The sequence below is a fragment of the Dendrobium catenatum genome, unplaced genomic scaffold, assembly GCF_001605985.2.
Source record: "Dendrobium catenatum unplaced genomic scaffold, ASM160598v2 fragScaff_scaffold_1446, whole genome shotgun sequence".
NCBI classification, from domain to species: domain Eukaryota; kingdom Viridiplantae; phylum Streptophyta; class Magnoliopsida; order Asparagales; family Orchidaceae; genus Dendrobium; species Dendrobium catenatum.
In genome coordinates this window covers 2711612-2729548 of record NW_021319908.1, presented here as the reverse complement: position 1 = coordinate 2729548, position 17937 = coordinate 2711612, and the positions used below count along the sequence as shown (strand labels likewise).

The 17937-nt window shown below is 37.1% G+C and overlaps 1 protein-coding gene across 3 annotated transcripts in view; it reads left to right on the top strand.

Moving 5' to 3' along the window:
• Window positions 1–1670: 1670 nt before the first annotated feature.
• LOC110111670 (E2F transcription factor-like E2FE) overlaps window positions 1671–17937 on the top strand; it is a 40125-nt gene continuing 23858 nt past the window's right edge. For 2 of the 3 annotated variants that reach the window (XM_020843647.2, XM_020843645.2), the window contains exons 1-6: window positions 1671–1804; window positions 1910–2030; window positions 2199–2276; window positions 2373–2426; window positions 2569–2668; window positions 2831–2901. In XM_020843647.2, coding sequence (XP_020699306.1) covers window positions 1725–1804; window positions 1910–2030; window positions 2199–2276; window positions 2373–2426; window positions 2569–2668; window positions 2831–2901 — 504 coding nt within the window. In that variant the 5' untranslated portion in view covers window positions 1671–1724. The remainder of the gene's footprint in view (window positions 1805–1909; window positions 2031–2198; window positions 2277–2372; window positions 2427–2568; window positions 2669–2830; window positions 2902–17937) is intronic. The other variant, XM_020843646.2, reaches the window with a different exon arrangement.

The following is a 17937-nucleotide window of genomic DNA, read 5'->3' as shown; positions in this document are numbered from 1 at the left end:
AAAAGAGCGTAAACTGTAATATACGGGAGATGGATGTCAGAAGGATTGTAGTTGGCGGGAGACGAAGGTTTAGAAGGACTATAGTTGACGATGTGGTTGGAAGGATCAAAGTTGGTGGGCCACAGAGGTTAGGATGATCGTAGTTGACGACGATGGTCATAAGGACTATAGTTAGCAGGCGACGGTGGTCGAAAGGATTGTAGTCGGTGGGCGACGGTCATTGGAAGGACTGTAGTCGGCAAGATACATAGGTAAAAAAGGACCGTAGTTTGTGGGCAACTAAGGTCAGGAGGATCATAGTTGGCGATGGTGGTCCAAATGACCATAATCTATAGTCGATGATGGTCAGAAGGACAGTAGTCGGCAGTCGATGATGATTCTAAAGAACTCCAGCGGTGGTCGGTGAACGAACAAAAGTCTAGTGATTGTTGACGAACAGGCGTAAATCCGACGGTGGTTTGGAAGAACTCTAACGGTGATCGACTAATGGGCAGAAGTCTGTTGGTGATCGACAAAAGGGGTGGAAGTCCAACAGTGGTATGGAAGAACTCTGACGGTGGTCGACGAATGGATGAAAGTTTGGTGGTGGTCAGGAAGAACTATAACGATAGTCGGCGGCTTCCCCCCTTCTCCATCCTCTCATGAAAAGAATGGGGGCTATTTATAGTTTTTTGAGAGTGACATGACTTCTAAATATGTGAAAGATTTAGGCCAATATGAGAGTGGTTTGAATGGATGACCGATATTGATCCCATTGATTGTCGATTGTTTATTGATCATTTGAAAGTCTTAATGATATCAGGATTTAGCGATATTGGGCTCATTGGATTCGTCTTGTTGAGTCGCTCGATTTGACTACAAGCATGCCTTATTCAACCATCATTTGATTATCCAATTAATGCTTTGGACACTTGATTTAGATTCATTTGGACTCGGATTGAATCAAATTTGGTGTTATTGGGTTCATCCTTGAGATATACAATTTGACTATAAGTTTGTTGAAGTTGGAGATAAGATGATCCCCATTTAAATATTGGAAGTTTCAATCTTATATATTGCATCGAGATTCGTGCTTGGTCAAGAAGATTTTTGATGAGGTATCAAGTTCTTTTATCAATTAACATCAAATTACAAACTTATCATTTTTAATAAAATAAAATTAGTAATTAAACAATTAAATTAACCCTAAACTATCAATTCATACAAAATGGAAAATATTCCTTGGCAATCCAATATTTCGACCAATGAAAGGCGTAATTGCCCTTCTATTATTCTGCTCCCGCTTCGCGCGCGTAGATTGTTAAAATAACGAACCGTGTAGGGCAGTCTCGTCCAGGAAAATTTCATCATCCCGCGCTAATTCAAAATTCGAAACAGCGCGGCGTCAAGTGGGCCCAAGAATCGCATGAGAAATATGCAAATGGAGGGCTTAGAAAATTTTTTTGTTACTTTTCTACCCGAGGTTCGTATTATCTCTAAACGCGTGAAGGTCTAAAAAGTAAGAGAGGGAAAATTTAGGACCTTACACATAATTTCTCATTTCATCGTTAAAAATTTACCGAATTAGTACCCCCGCCCAATCTTTCGCCTAAAATTCTAACGGCCAGCGTTCTTTCTCTCACTAGATCGAACGGTCATAAAGTCGCCGCTGTCCCTCGTTCGATTTACTAAAGTCCGCTCGCTCCCACTCTTCTACTTCTCTCTACCCGAATTTCTGCGAATCCATGGCAGAGAAGAGCGAATCTGGCAGCAGGCACCATGCCTACAGCCGGAAGCAGAAATCTCTGGGTCTTCTCTGCTCTAAGTAATGGACCGATCCTTCTATCTGCTTCCTTCTGAAAATTTCGTGAACGATAGTTTGGATCTATTCTTTTATTGATTGATGAGTTTCGGCCCTCTTGTTTGCTAGTTTTGTATCTCTTTACAACAAAGGTGATGTGGATACTGTCTGTTTGGATGATGCCGCCATAAAGCTGGGCGTTGAACGGAGGAGGATATATGATATTGTGAATGTGATGGAGAGCATTGGGGTGAGATCTTCCCTATTGATCTTTGTCATTTACGTTAAAGTTTTGCTTTGGGAAAAGCTATATAATTTATTGTTGTAGGTTGTTAAATTAACTTCTCATAACTTGAATTTAGAATTGGAGCTTTATTAAGGAAACACTGTTTTTTATTTTTTTTTCAAATGGAAGCAGGTTTTAACGAGGAAGGCGAAGAACAGATATCTGTGGATAGGATTTAAAGGGATCCCTATTACTCTTGAGCAACTTAAGGTTCCTGATTTTCCTATGATCATCTCTGATTATGATCCATTTACCAAGTTTATTCGTCAGATTTTCCTAAATATTGAATGCCTTTATGTAAATTAGGAAGGGACTGCAAAGGAACATAATATATCATCTTTGGAAAGCTCGTCTGCAAAAGTAGGCCAATGAGTTTTATTCTAGCTTTTAAATATTACGGTGCACTTTATATTCAGGTTGAGCATGGGCAAATTTTGCCATGCTTTGGCTTACGTGTTCTGTTTCTTATAGTTCACTTGCAATTTTTATGGTAAAATTGAAGGTTTCAGATGATGAAGACGATGATAAATCTTTAGATCACAATGATGATTATGGAGAAGGAAGGCTCTGTATAACTGATACTGCTGCAAAGCCTAAATGTGGTATGTCTTTATATATCTGTTACAGGGACTATGGTATTGTTTGATGAAATTTGATAAAAAATTAAGAATGTTTATGATGATGAAAAGAGGAAGATACTTATATTGTGTTAGCTCAAAGATGTTATTTGCTAGAATTATGTATTCCATCTGATTTTCTTGCAGTTGCAGAAAGAAAGGAGAAATCCCTTGGGCAGCTCACACAAAATTTTGTGAAACTCCTACTCACCACCAATGTAAGATTACTATGATGCTCACATATTGCTTTCACATATAATAACTCGGGTTTTATTCGTTAAACCATACCACTGGCAACCTGTAAATGATTTTGCTGCACTTGGTTTGCTGATTGCCTTATGTTCTGGTGGTCTTTTCCCGTGAGATTAGGTGCTCAAACTACTGTCATCATTAGCCTTGATCCATCTGCTTTGGGCTCGCTTTTTGAATCCTGATTTTCTATTATTTGTTAAGAGCGCTACACTAGATTTAATTGTCTTTTGTGCAAATTCCTCTATCTCTCTTTATATATATAATATGTGGGTGGAATTCTATCCTTAATGATTTCATCAATGTTAAAAGTGATGATATCAAAGCTAATTTTATATTTTTCTTTTCTTAGAAGAAATTCTCAAATGTTTGACGATTCTCTTTGCCTCTTACTTTTATCCCTCTAGATATTTTGAATCATTGATGCACATTCTTTTCATTTTTAAGCTTGTGTTTCAATTATTCCCAACCAAATATAACGGTTGTGATAGGAAGTAGAATTTTTAACCAAACCAGTGAATTGCAAGAGAAATTGGGAAGAACACACCATGAATCTTTTTATTGTAAGAAATATGAAAGAAAAATAGCATGAAACAATTGATCTTCAATTGGAGAGAAAGATTTGGCCATCTCAATTCCCTAGCCATCAACTAGAGGTCTCACAATCTAAGAACAATCTAAATTCAGTCAAAACATAACATAACCCTAACCCTAGGGTACACAATCTATTAAAAGCATACAAACCAAATAAAACACCCAAACAACCCTGCAATTTGAATTTCTGTCCCAATCGTACCCTTCTCTTTCTTCATTATGGAGTGGAACCCACCCAAGTGGAGTGAACAAAGTCTAAGACAAACTAGGCTTCAAGCTACTGTAAAATCTAGCTTGTCCCTCATGAATCAATCTAACAATATCACCATCCCAAAGACCCATATTATCCTTAAGGTGGAAGGACGAAATTTGATGCTTAATCCTCTTATACGGCTCCCTTGTGGTGTCATGCTCAAGAAGTTTCTTCTAATTTATCAACACTTCCTTGCTTTTTCCCCATCCTTGTATTACCTCTTCAGCTCCAGTGGTTTCGATTCCACTTGAAAATCCTCCGTTAATACCACGGTAACTCCACATTGGATGCATAATACTCAATAGCTCTCCTCAACTATGTCACGGGGAACACCAGGTGTATGGCAGTGGCTAGGGTTAACCTCAATTGATACGCCACTGGCGCCCCATTCCTCTCCAATATCTTATAAAGGCCAAAATACCTTGGGGATAGCTTCTCATTCCTCCCGTTAGCCATCGCCCTTTGTTTCTAGAGACGAAGCTTTGAGTATACTCTATCCCTTACTTCAAATTGAATGTTCTTCCTACGCCTATCTACCTACTTCTTCATGATATGTTGAGCCCTCAATAAGTGTCTTTTCAAATCATCCATCACCCTATCCCTCCAATTACTACTCAACTGAATAGACTGTTGTGTTACTCTGCCAAAAGTGCACTAAGTGAGATGGGTTTTTTCGTACAACACTTTAAAAGGAGTCATTTAGGAAGTTGAAAGATACGAAGTGCTATACCAGTACTCAGCTGGCACCAAACACTTTGCCCACAACCTAGGTGTCTTTGAAGCAAAATATCATATGTATGTCTCTAGGCTCTTGTTTACCAACTTCTTTTGCCATTCGTTTAAGGGTGGTAAGCAGTGGTCCTCTTCAACGCAGTCCCATGCAGCTTGAACAACTCCCTCTAAAAGTAACTGAGGAATACTTTATCTCAATCAAACACTATAAAGTTCAGTAACCCATGCAATTAGTAGGGGTGTCAATTTTTGACACGACCTGAAACTGACCAGAAAAAGTTTGAGTTGGGGTCAACTCGGACTCGAAACGGGTCTGATTCGAGTTCAACAAATCAACCTGTTTAAAAAACGGGTCGAGTTCAGGTTGACCAAGCAACCCGAAATTGACACGAAAACTCATATTTAACCTAAAAACCCATTTGACCCCAAAAATAGCAATTTTGGGTCAACTCCGAGTCATTCGTGTTGGGTCGGGTTAACTTAGACCAGAATCAGGTCAGGTTTGGGTCAGCGAACCTGACCCATTTTTAAAAACGGATCGGGTTCGGGTTGACCCGAATAGTGCTGTGTGAGTTTTGGGTTCGACTCGTTGACCCGAATTGACACTCCTAGCAGTTAGGGGTGTCAATTTGGGTTAACGGGTCAGGTTCGGGTCGAACCTAATTTGACATGGCCTTAAACGGGTCAACCCAAACTCGAACCGTTTCTACAAACGGGTCAAGTTTTTCAACATGGACCCGACCCGCATGGGTTACCGGGTTGACTTGACCTGTGACTCGTGACCCGTTCTTAAGATGTGAATAACAAACCAAATGCTGTAGTGTCGCGTGGCTGCCGCGGATGCATAGTTAGTGTGACTCGGGCGAGGTATGTGATCGCTAGGCCAGTGCGGGGCGAGGCCTGAGGCCATAAGACCAGTGCGTGGTTGGTGCTTCTCGGGCGAGTGGGCGATGTCCTCGACCACGAGGACAAGTTTATCCGGCTTGACTGTGGGTGCTAGACTAGTTGCCAGCATGTGGGATCGACAAATTGCGGTTGGGAGTCGAGGCCGACTACTCGAGGCATGCTGCTGCCGCATGCGGGTAGGTAGGAGTGGGGGGTTGGAGTCGGAGACACCCTACGTAGATGAGGGTTGATGGCAGGTCAAATTCGAGTCAATTTCGGGTTGGCAGGTCAATTCGAACTTGACCCGATTTTAAAAATGGGTTGAAATCTTGAACATGAACTCGACTCGTATGGCAAACAGGTTGACCCAAACCCGAATTTTTTTGGGCCAGGTCAAGTTTTGACACCCTTATATGTAGTTTGATCACCTCTCTAATAAATGTTGTTATAACAGTCATTGTAATGTAAGGATGTCGTAGGGGAATAAAAGGATGTCGTAATGGAATAAACTGAGCTTACTTTCTCTACCTGTTCACCACCACGAAAATCATTATAAACCCCTCAGATCTGGAAAACTCATCTATGGAATTCATGGAAACCTCCTCCCATACTCTGTTTGAAAGAGTTTGTGATTACAATAATCCCTCTGAAGCCATGGCCATGCACTTATTTCTCTGGTATGCCTCATGCCTGACCACCATCTCCTCCATATCCTTAGGCACCCCCTTCTCATTTAACTTTGTCGACAATCTCCTGTATATCTTCTGAACACTAGAGTGACCCCAATAGAGCTCCCATGAATTGAGGTCCGTGGCAGCTAGGGGTGCAAACGAGTCTCGTCGAGCTCGAGCCAGGGGATCTTCGAGTCAAGCCGACAATCAAAACCCGAGCTCGAGCTCGAGCTCTAACTCGAGTCGAGTTCAAAATCAGAGCTCAAGCTCGACTCATCGTCGTATCGAGCGGCTCGTCGAGCTCGGTTGTCGAGCCCGTCGTAACATCAGTCGTCTTGAGACCCGAGTTCCGCCCTCCTCATCGCGTCCGTCGTCATCAAGCTCGTTAGTCGTCATCTGTCTGCCGTTGAGATTCGTCTCTCGAAGTCATAGCATCCGCCGTAAAAAAATTGACATTCCGAGCTCGTCCGCCATCAAGAACCGCCGTTGAAAATCGACGTCCCGAGCTCGTCCGCCATCGCGTCCGTCGTCATCAAGCTCGCAGTAGCGCCGCCCGTCGTCCAAAGCTTGTCCGCCGTCCAGAACCAACGTCTCGAGATCCGACGAGCTCTGGACGAGCTATGCCGTCGATATCCATTGCCATGAGCTCGCAGTCGCGTACACCAGTCATCCCCGAGCTCGTCCGCCGTTAATCCGGGCGTGCACTACAGTTGTTTTGATTTCCCGCCGCGATATTTGGATTTCCCGCGATATTTGTCCATCGAGCTGCTCGTCGAGCCGGTCGAGTCCGACCTATGTTCGAGCTCAAGCTGGATTAACTGTCGAGCTCGAAATCGTGTTCGAGCTCGACTCGCCAGCTTGATAAGCTCGACTCGTCGAGCCTATTATCGAGTCGAGTCCGAGCCGGCTCGCGAGTCGGCTTGACTCGGTTGCACCCCTAGTGGCAGCACAAATATCCTCTGGTACAAGAGTATCTCCTCTTCTAGGGAATAACCAAGGTGACTACTCTTATCTTTCAATACATTCTTCTTAATCCCCTTCAGCTCTTTGTTTTGCACACTCTCCTCCTTAATAGCTCGTTGTGGACCTCCGAAAGGATATTGTTGTAGTTGCAGAGTACAGAGGGTATACGACCGCACCGCCATGGGGGATAGAAACGATCGCAGGCCTTTGCTCTCCTTGCAAGCGAGCTAATTGGAGGGCAGATTAGATCATACATACGATTAATCTTTGAGGATAGCGACTCTCACCAGCACATCTCGATGGGTGATAATATGTACGACCTGATAGTCTCATGGGGTTTCCCCCACCCGATATATCAGCTCGAGTGGGGTTTATTTGATGAAGGATTTTCATTTCTCAGGGCGTAAGCCCTCGTGGTAAATTATATCTTAGGCCGGAGCCCGAGAATACTCTCGATTAAAGATCAAATATTATTCTTCTCGAAAATGAGGATTGACACAAAAAAGAGACTAGGAGTTCCTACTCAAAGGAAAAGAAATGAACCATTGACATCTGGAGGGAATAAGGCAGTAAGGAGACAGAACATATTGTACACTCAAAGTATACAGAGGGGGAGGATAGAAGTGGTGTCATCCACGTGACGCAGATATGTAGGATTTATAGCTCCCGAAAAGAAAGAACTCACCCAATATTTAGGCGTACTATGAGACACCAAATGTAGTTGCTTTGAATCCTAGATCTAAGGTGAGTTTAGTGTTTTATTAAACACTAACACTCATATACTAACTAATGCATCTGAGCTTATATCTTGCCTAAAAAAGAAAGTCAGCTAACCATCTAGGCGCGTAAAATTCATGTTGTACAATCTTTATGAAAGATAGGTGGGTAGTTTAATTTTTGGAAGTAGGGTCGATGTCTAGAAAATTTCCTAATTGGCCCTGGACTTATGTAGGGTCTTCTTATGTGTTAGGCTAAGAGGGTCCAAAAGATCACTATTGGATATGTGCTAGATTTGGGGGTCATAGTATTTTAATTAAATATTAGGCCTTACAACGAGTAATTAGGCTTTGAGTTTGATAAATTTGAAATTTTCTAGTTAAAGTTATGAATTTTTAAAGTTTTGGATAATTAATGAATTATCAAAATTGGTTGATTAAGGGTGTTTTATGGGTTTTGATCCAAATCAGCTTTAAATTTATTGGAATCAGCCCTAAAGGTTAGAAATGACTTAAGAAGATATTCCCAAGTGTTTGGAGAAAATTTAGAATTTTTAATAATTTTTAATTATTTAATAAAAGCAAAAAGGTAAATTTTCATCAAAGTTGAGTTAAGGTTCATATTAAAGTCCATTTAAAGGGATATAATTATTTTATATTAAGGGTTAAATTCTGAAGAGTTTGATATATTTTGAGTGATTTTTTGAGTTGAAATGAATTTATTACAATTTTCTAAAGTTATCGCGATTTAATTAACAAGTAAATTAGTGTTTGTTAATTAAGGTTTAAGATGTCACTAAGTTTAAATATTGAAAGTTTCGTGTCATTCAAAAATCTTTCCTAGGTCTTATAATTTTTTTAAGTTCTCTAGATGAGTCCTTAATTATTATCCTTAGGGTGTCGCTATGTTGGATGCGTTTAAATCACATGTTCAAGACTAACGCTTAGGTAAACGTGAAGGAAATGCATAAAAATAATAAACACACCAATCCTAAGATATAAGAGGGCCAAGGCTAAATGCCCGTGCATCCTACACATGCAAGAGATAACAAAAAAGAAGAGTAAGTGCGCTTAACGTTGTGATTTGTGAAAGATTGATGCTCAATCATCCACTAATCCGCCTCCCCCATGAATGTTATTCATGTGCAAAGCCTATGTTTAAAATTTCACAAAGCGGATCCCCTAAATTAAGGAATTTAAAATATATGTACTTTAAAAATAATTTTAATATATATAAATAAATAGACATATTAGTTTTAAAATAATATAAATAAAAAAAATTTATGTTCATATGAGTGAGACTGTGAGAGATCCACTGGTCACCTAAACGAAGTTTCAAAATAATTTGAAAATAAATTTTAATTTCAAAATAATTAAGATATTAATTATTTAAATAAAATAAAAATTAAATTAAATATTAAAGCTTATGGAATTTAAAATAATTTAATGAAATTAATTTTCATAAGTTTTGAAAGTAATTAAATTTTAAATTAATTGATTATTAATTAAGTAATTTAAGTAATTAATAATTAATATTTCTCAGATAATTATTTAGAGTATATTAATGGAAAATATTTTTTTTTTATAATTTTTTTAATATATTATTAATTTAAATATTAAACAAATACCTAAAATAAGTTTAATTAAATAATTTAAAATATATATTATATTTATGGATAATTTTTGTTTTAAAATAAAGAAGATAAAATCATAAAGAAAATAATATATTATATATATTTTTTAAGATTTTAAAATAATTTTAAATTCATTTTAAATTCTTTTTAAAACGAAAAAAATATTCGTTCTCTCAATTGAGACATCCAAATTTAATGAAATTTTAAACTTAGGTTAACATCATGAACAGAAAATATTGGGTGATTTTTGGAAGCTCTAAAAAGCTTTTATAGATCTAAGTGTAGTGACCTAAATTTAAGATTTTTTAAGAAATTTTTATTGTTAGAACTTCGAGATCTTCAAACGGTGGAGCTTGTAGATTGTCCTCATATATTTCTCTACTTGAAACATCGTCCAAACGAGTTATGAATAGAGCTGGAGAAGCTTTGGAAGGTCCTTTGGCTTGGTTAGTTGGAGAGCTCGCCGCCGGCGAGGTGTTAATGATGAGTTTAGGTTGGGGAAGATGGGGAAGGGTTAAGGCAACTCTCAGACGAAGTCTCACGGCTTGGGAGTCCTTTGAGAGGGAGAAAAGATAAAAAAGCAAGAGCCTCCTCTCATGAAGCCCTAAAAGAAATTAAGCACATTGAATTAAAATCAAGCTCAAAATCAGATCTGATTCGGGTCAATTTGGGATTCAATTTGATTTGCTCAAATTAACCCAATTAAATTTAAATAAAATGACGACTAGAATTATAACAAACTCGACGTGGCTAAGGTGAACTAATCGTGCTTAATCAAAAACAGTCGAGTTTAATTCAACTCAATACGAACTAATTCGAGCTCGAATTGGACTTGACGGGGCTTGATTAAATCAAAGGCCCTCGAGGGCACTTGAACGAAAATCGAGGTCAACACTCCCTAAACTAACATCAGTGATATAAAAATGGTTAACTCTTGGAGCTCTCTCACGCATTTGGATTAGGCTTCAATCGCCATATTCTTTAGTCCTGGCTTATACTGGATCACAAAATCATAGCTAAATAGCTTTGACAGCCACCTTTGAGGCTCCTCGATACCAGTCTTTGCTCTAACATGTATTTCAAGCTCTTCTGGTTTATTCTGATGATAAAATGTAGATCCAACAAATAAGGCCGCCACTTTTGAATGGGTAATATAATGGATATCATCTCCCTTTCATAAATCAACCTCATCTTAGCTCTTGCTGAAATTGGGTAGGGCTAGGACTTGTATTGTGGTCATGACTTTCTTCAATCTCTCAAAGTCCTGGGTAGTTTCCTATCCTTATAAGAAGCTATCCTTTTTAAATTGCTCTGTTAGTGGTCAGGTTATGATGTTATATCCCCTCATGAATCTTTTGTAGTATCCAATCAAATCTTGGAAACCTTAATCCCCTCAGATTCCTAAGTAGAGGACTTTTCAACATTGCCTCAATCTTGGCCTGATTAACGTCCATACCCTTCTATGGTATAATATCCCACAAGTACGTCACATTAGCGTGTGCAAAATAACACTTCTTCAGGTTCCTTTAGCTGATTCTTCTGTAACACCTTTAAAACCACCCTTAGATGATCCAAATGTTCCTCACTGAACATGTTGAACATGTTGTACACTAGGATGTCATCAAAGCAATGATAGAGGTGTTGCAAGGAATGCAGGCATCTATGAGCGACACTAGAAGATTTATGATGTGCACAATGCTTCTTTAGAAGATCTACACTAAGTGCAAGCATCATCCAACAATAGTGGATGAATCATCGTGTACCCCACATCCAGCCCACAGTCAATATCAATCAACTGCAAACAAGCGCACTAAGCTACCTATGAATAATGATAGTGGATATGGTGCAAGTACAATCATTTCCCTACAAGAATATCTAAAGAAGTTGCACTGAATTTACAAGGAACTTATGAAGTAATAGTTCATCTACGAGCAAGAACCAAGAGCTCATTATGAACATGAGCACTTGCAAGCAATTGTAGGAGGCTTTTCATACATACACTCGTCCACCTACAGGTGTCTATGAACCATATGTAGTAGATGCTAGATTATTCCTATGGCTAGGCACGAGCAAATATCTAGCAAGTACACTAATCTTCTATAAATAAAAGCTAGTATGCGATGAATATAACAACTTACTAGCCAACATATACGAGGAAATCAACAACATAGTAGCATTCCTATAGTCAACGTTGATCAACCTGAAAGCAAATATAACCATTTTTTATGAATAAATGAAAGTCAATACGTAAGTGAACACACTAAACTTGCCTGCAAATGGTGATATTCCTTGCAAACATACATAGACAATATGCAGTGGATGCTAGATCATTTGAACAGTCAATGCCAATCAAGTATATAACAAATGCATAAGCTCTGTGTTGATGAAGTTGATATGCAACAAAAAGCACAGTTCTCTTGCAATCAATGATGAAAGAGTTGCAATGCACACAACATGCCGTTTAGGAGCAAGAACAATATATGTGTAATACATATGAACACCTACAAGCCATTGTAGGGGACTCTTTATGCATACAATATTCCACTTATGGGTGACGATGAACAACATGCAATAGATACTAGATTATCCCTACAGTCAACAAGAAGTAAACATCTAGCAGGTATGCTAATATCATACAAGTAAAGTAGGATTATATGTAGTAAATGCAAATATCTACGAGTTGTGCTATAGGAGGTTTATTATGCATACGGTAGCTTGCTTACAAGTAAAAGTAGGAGGGCTATGATGAAGCATACGAACTGGTAGCATGTATGATGATTACACGTGCAAATGACGCTAGTAGGTTTGCATTCAACATAGTTTATTTGCAAATAACAATGGGAGGCTTGTAATGTGTACAAGTACCCATAAAATTGTTTAACAAGAGGCAGTGAATGTTACATCACCCTTACAGTCAACAATTATTTAATGGCTGACAAATACATTAATCCCCTGCAAGTAAAGGTGATCGATGTGCAACAAGTGGAAATACCTACGAGTCGTGGCAAGGGACCCTTCATACGTCGAACATACTATATACAAGCAAGATGCAAAAAAAGTAGTAAATGCAAACATCTACATGTGGCACTAGGAGATTTGCATTTAGTGTAGCTCATTCGTAGATAATAATTGAATCCTCGAAATGCAGACAACGATATGTTTGTAAGCTCAATAAATGATTTATGAATATTCGCTGACATTCTATGGTCGGATTCAATAGAATTTGCATAGCACGACAGCTCGCTTGCGAGAAGTCATGGGCAACCAGTGGCGCAGCGCTACAAATCGCCTACAAGCAAAATACATGTTAAATGCATCCACTTGCATACAACATCAGATGACTTTTGGGTGTTCGCTGATAGCGCACAAGCCACTTACAAATTCAACAAAATTCGCCAATGCTATAATTCATCTGTAAGCAGAAGTAGGGAATTCATAGTAAACATTAGGGGCTATAGGTAAAGTAAGCTTGTTTGCAGGCTGAAGTACAACCCTATGGGTTGAATACTAAAGAAAATGACGGCTCACAGAAGACGAAACAAGCTAAAAAAGATAATCGATCTAAATCATCTTTCAGTAACAATCTTTCACACATATTTAATATTGCAAAAACACCCCTACATATTAAAATGCGAAGCATTTATTCCATGCACATACATGTTGCAATTAAATGCCCGTATGGCCCTGACGAGCGTGTTATGGATATGCATGTGATGTTTGAGGATGCTACGCGGGGTCGTGGAATGAATCTTAGATCAAACCTGATATTTCTATGTGGGCAGATATGAGTTGACACGGCTTGAGCTATCAAATAATCTTATGATCGTGGTGCTAACCAAAATATTTATTTTATACATTCATATTTGGCCTTCAAGGCTCTTCATAAGTAAAAATTCATTAACAAAGGCATAAAACAGATGACGAACTCGATCCGGTGTCGTTAAGCAGACAATTGACAAGGTTCGACCTGATGAAATAATATTACCCATAAAAAACCTCGATGACGACCGTGTTGACAGAAAATCTCAACCAGAGGGGAGCATAAATATTTTAAAATGCATATCAAATTTTCAAGAAAAATTCAAAACTCTAAAAATGCCAAAATATAAAATTTTTAAAATTTAAATAATCATCAAATACTTAGAGAAAAATTCATCAACCCTTTGCAATAATTTGCCGAGGTTGACAAATTTGAAAATTACTTCAGCTCACAAAAAGCCAATGTCTGGTCGAGAAAATTATTAGGATTCATTCTCAAACGTCTCCTACTAGTAAGGACATGACATATGTGATATGTCCTCTAATAGTAGTTTCGTCGCCAAATAACATCATAATGTGGGTTTCGCCGCTAGGTAAACGGTTATGATCGGGACCTTTTGAACCTGATGGTTTTGCCGCGAAATGACACCATTAAATTATGACCATAGTCAGAGCTCATATATTTTCCAATGGCTTCAAATCTTTGAGATATGAATCCATAGGATATAATCGATATGACACAAATATCTCTTTTAGCTAGGTGGATTCAAATTTGTCTCCTTAGGCAAATATCCACCTCAATTCTACGAGGTACTCTTGGACGAAGTAACCCCTGATTGTTGACAAGGATCCTTCTATCAGGTTGGGGTTTTGATCGAGTCAATCATCTCATTTCCTACCATCAGTATTACTGCAATAACAGTAAATTCGTGTGCTCCTGCCATCAAATTACTACTGTTGCTGATATAGATATTAATACTATTTGAAATCACTGTATTGATCTTATGCATGTGATACACTGAGCAAGCGATAAAGAATAATTGGATTGCATGTGTACATTTCGATATGATTTTACTACATTGATTTGATTTCAATAAATCATTAACGATGTTTTGATTTGACGCTTTTGTGGACCTCCGAAAGAGCATCGCTCGTGGGGTTCGAACGCAAAGGGTACGTCCGCACTATCCCGTAGGATAAAACGATCGTAGGCCTTTACACTTGTCACGAACAGGCCAATGGAAAGGTAGATTAGATCATGCATACGACTAACCATTGAGGATAGAGGCTCTCGCCAGCACATCCCGATGGATAGTAATATATACTTCCAGATCGTAACAACGGGTTTCCCCCACCCAATACATAAGCTCGGATGGAGTTTAGTAGATGGTGGAATTCAATTTTTTACGGGCGCAAGCCCCCGTAGTTAATTACATCCCAGGCCGAGACCTGAGAAAACTCTCGATTAAGGATCATACATTATCCCTTCCAAAGTGGGATTGATATAAGGGTACAGACTAAGAAGTCCTATTCAAAAGGAAGAAATGTCTGATTTGGCTCAATCCACATGCTGGGTTCACAATAGCACTCGGAGGGTCTAGGGTACTAAGGAGAAGCTGGATAAAAAAAATTAAGCACTCAACACATGCGTGAGAAAAGGATGGAAGTGTTGTCATTCTGTGATGCATATAAATATGATTTATGGTCCCTGAAAGTAAGAGACCTACCCACTATTTAGGCATACTACGATACCGAATGTAGTAAGCTCGAATCCTAAATCTTGGTTGGGTTTAGTGTTCTACGAACACTAACACCCGTGTCCTAGCTAATGCAGTGCAAAACCGGGACTTACCCCGACCTGGATTGGGGAGCCAGTTAACAACCTAATCTATTCAAAACCATGTTATCAAGTCTTTTATGAAATGGGTGAGTGCCACAGTTTTTGGAAATAGGACCGACATCTATAGAGTTTCCTAATTGGTCCTATACTTATGTAGGTCGAATGCTCCTAAAAATTCCTAAAAAATTTTGGGAGGTTTGGGATGTCACTAAGTTTAATTGTTGAAGTTTTCATGTCAATCAGGGATCTATTCTAGCTCATAGAATTTTTCTAAGTTCGCTAGACGGGTTCTTAATTATTGTCCTTAGGGTGTCACTACATTGAATAGGTTTAAACTGTGTTTTGAACTAACCCTCAAGGTAACAATGCATGGAAGTACACAAAAGCAATAAACACATAATGTCCTTAGATTTAGGAAAGCCTAAACTAAGTGCACGTGCATCCTATGCATGCAAACCGTGATAAAAAAAAAGTAATTGCGCCTAACAAAGTGATTAGTGAATGATTGAGACTCAATCATTCACTAATCTACTCCCCCATGATCACTCTTCACATATATAACATATATTTAAAATTTCAGGAATAGTGGATCTCCCAAAATTAGGAGATTTAATTATAAGTAATTTTTAAAATAGTTTTAAAATACTTATACATATATAATTTTTGAAAATTAATGTAATTAAAAATAAATCGATTCATAATACATAAATATAAGGAGACCCACTAACCACCCTAACGAGGTTTCAAAATAATTTTTAGTTTTAAAATAATTATAATAATAATTATTTAAATAATACTAAAATACTCAAATGATAAAATAAAATAGAAATATGTTAGAAAAAGTAAATTTATTGTCTAAAAATAATTTTAAATAAAAATACATATTTTTCTAAAAAGAACAAGGTATTATATTCAAAAATTTTATTTAAGACGAAAAAGATATGATTTTTCGAAGTTTAATGCGTTAAAAATGGGTTTAAAATAATTTGAAAATAATAAATACTTAAAATAATCATTAAACAAACATGAAAAATAATTTTAAAAGTTTTTGAAATTTAATACTTATTTAATAAAATAATAACAATAAAAATAATTTCAAAATAATAATCGCAGTAATAATAACAAATAAAATTAATTTTAAAATGAGGCTTAATAATAATGATAATAATAATAAAGATAAAATAATAGAAATAATGATAATCCGGCCTTGATCTTACGATCAACGATCTGCGTCCGCTTCTCGTCCGTCGCACGACCACTGCATGTCCCGTCGGATGAGTCCTCACGTGCGACTCATCTGGCGCTTTGAATCGGCACAGCACGAAGATGGACATCACCCTCGCTGAAATGGCTAAGTGGTGACAACCCACCGGAGCCGCGTAGCCAATCAAGTCACGCAAGTGACCGCGCGCGCCAGTTTAGATTTAGAATAAATATTATACTATTTTTAAAACCTTATTTTTAAACTTCAAAATTTCAATAAAAATTATTTTTGATCATTTTTCGCGCATAATATACCAAATTGTTCGGAATTGAATCCTTTCTATGTGCACCGATACGGATACCGTGACACCGATACGACCACGATACGGATACGGGACACGATCAATTCTTAAAATTAGGATACGCGGTACGACGGCGGGACACGACATCATAATTTTAAATCATACATAAAAATTAACGAAAGCAATCAAAGCATAATATTTGAAATTTACAAAAAAAAAAATACAAACAACGATCATTTTAGCTTGTAGCTTAATAATATCAAAATATAAGTAAGCATTAAAGTCTGTACAAACAACAAAAGGCATTTAACTGAAATTATCGTAGGCACATTAAAGTTTCAACTATTCCAATAGAAGGATATGATTGATGTAGCTTCTTCAGTGGTTGTCTTTGAACTTCTACTATCATCTTCATTAATATCATAGCTTTTAATTCAGAGCCATCAAGTGAAAGAGTGTAATTTTCTACATATTCTTCATATCATCAAGAGACTTCAATCATCTCAGAAATGAGAGAACTTTACTCGCAGCTGCGGAAGTAAATACGACGCATCTTTTTTTTTTCTGTAATTCTCTTTGTTTTTTCAACGGACACGTGTATCGGATACGCGTGTCTTTTGAAATTAATATATTTTAACTGGACACGTCTTTGCCGTATCCGACCAACGTTTTTATCCGGTTTGGGAGTATCGGAGGCGTGTCGTTATCCGTGTATCGGGGATCAGCACGTTCTTCATAAATAGTGTATCGGTTGCAACAAGGATCCTCTTGTAAATCAAAAATAGTTTCGATTAAAAAATATATATATTATTTTATTATTTAAAACAATAAATATCCTTTTTCAAATTAAATTATTGTTAATTTTAATGATTATATAACTTATTATTTTAATTTATGTTTCATATACTAATTATTACTTTAAGTTGATTCATTTTACTGTTTGTTATATGTATTGTATGATATTGTATAATATATTATTATTATTATTATTATTATTATTATTATTAAAACATTTAATTATTGTATTATTATTATTTAGTTACTATTTTATTTTAATCATAAAAATACTTAATTATTTAAATCAGATATTATTATCTATTATATTATTATATTATTATACACATAATCCTTTCTTCCCCACTCACTCAATTAATTTCAATAACGACAGGAGTCTATTCGCGTGGAAGGAGGATCAAAGGTCAACGTAGGTTCGCAGTTCATGGCATCGTACGTGTGACCGTAAGGAGAAGAAGTCGTGGCAAGCGGATCGTGGGTAGCATCATATTAATTATAAGTGTTATTTTTAGTACTATTTTAAATATATATATTTTTTACAATTACTTTATTATAGTATTTTAACTATCCTTATTATTATTATTATTATGTCATTATACTTTATTATAATTCCTATAATTATTATTATTATTTAAAGAGCATTTATTTTTATTATTAT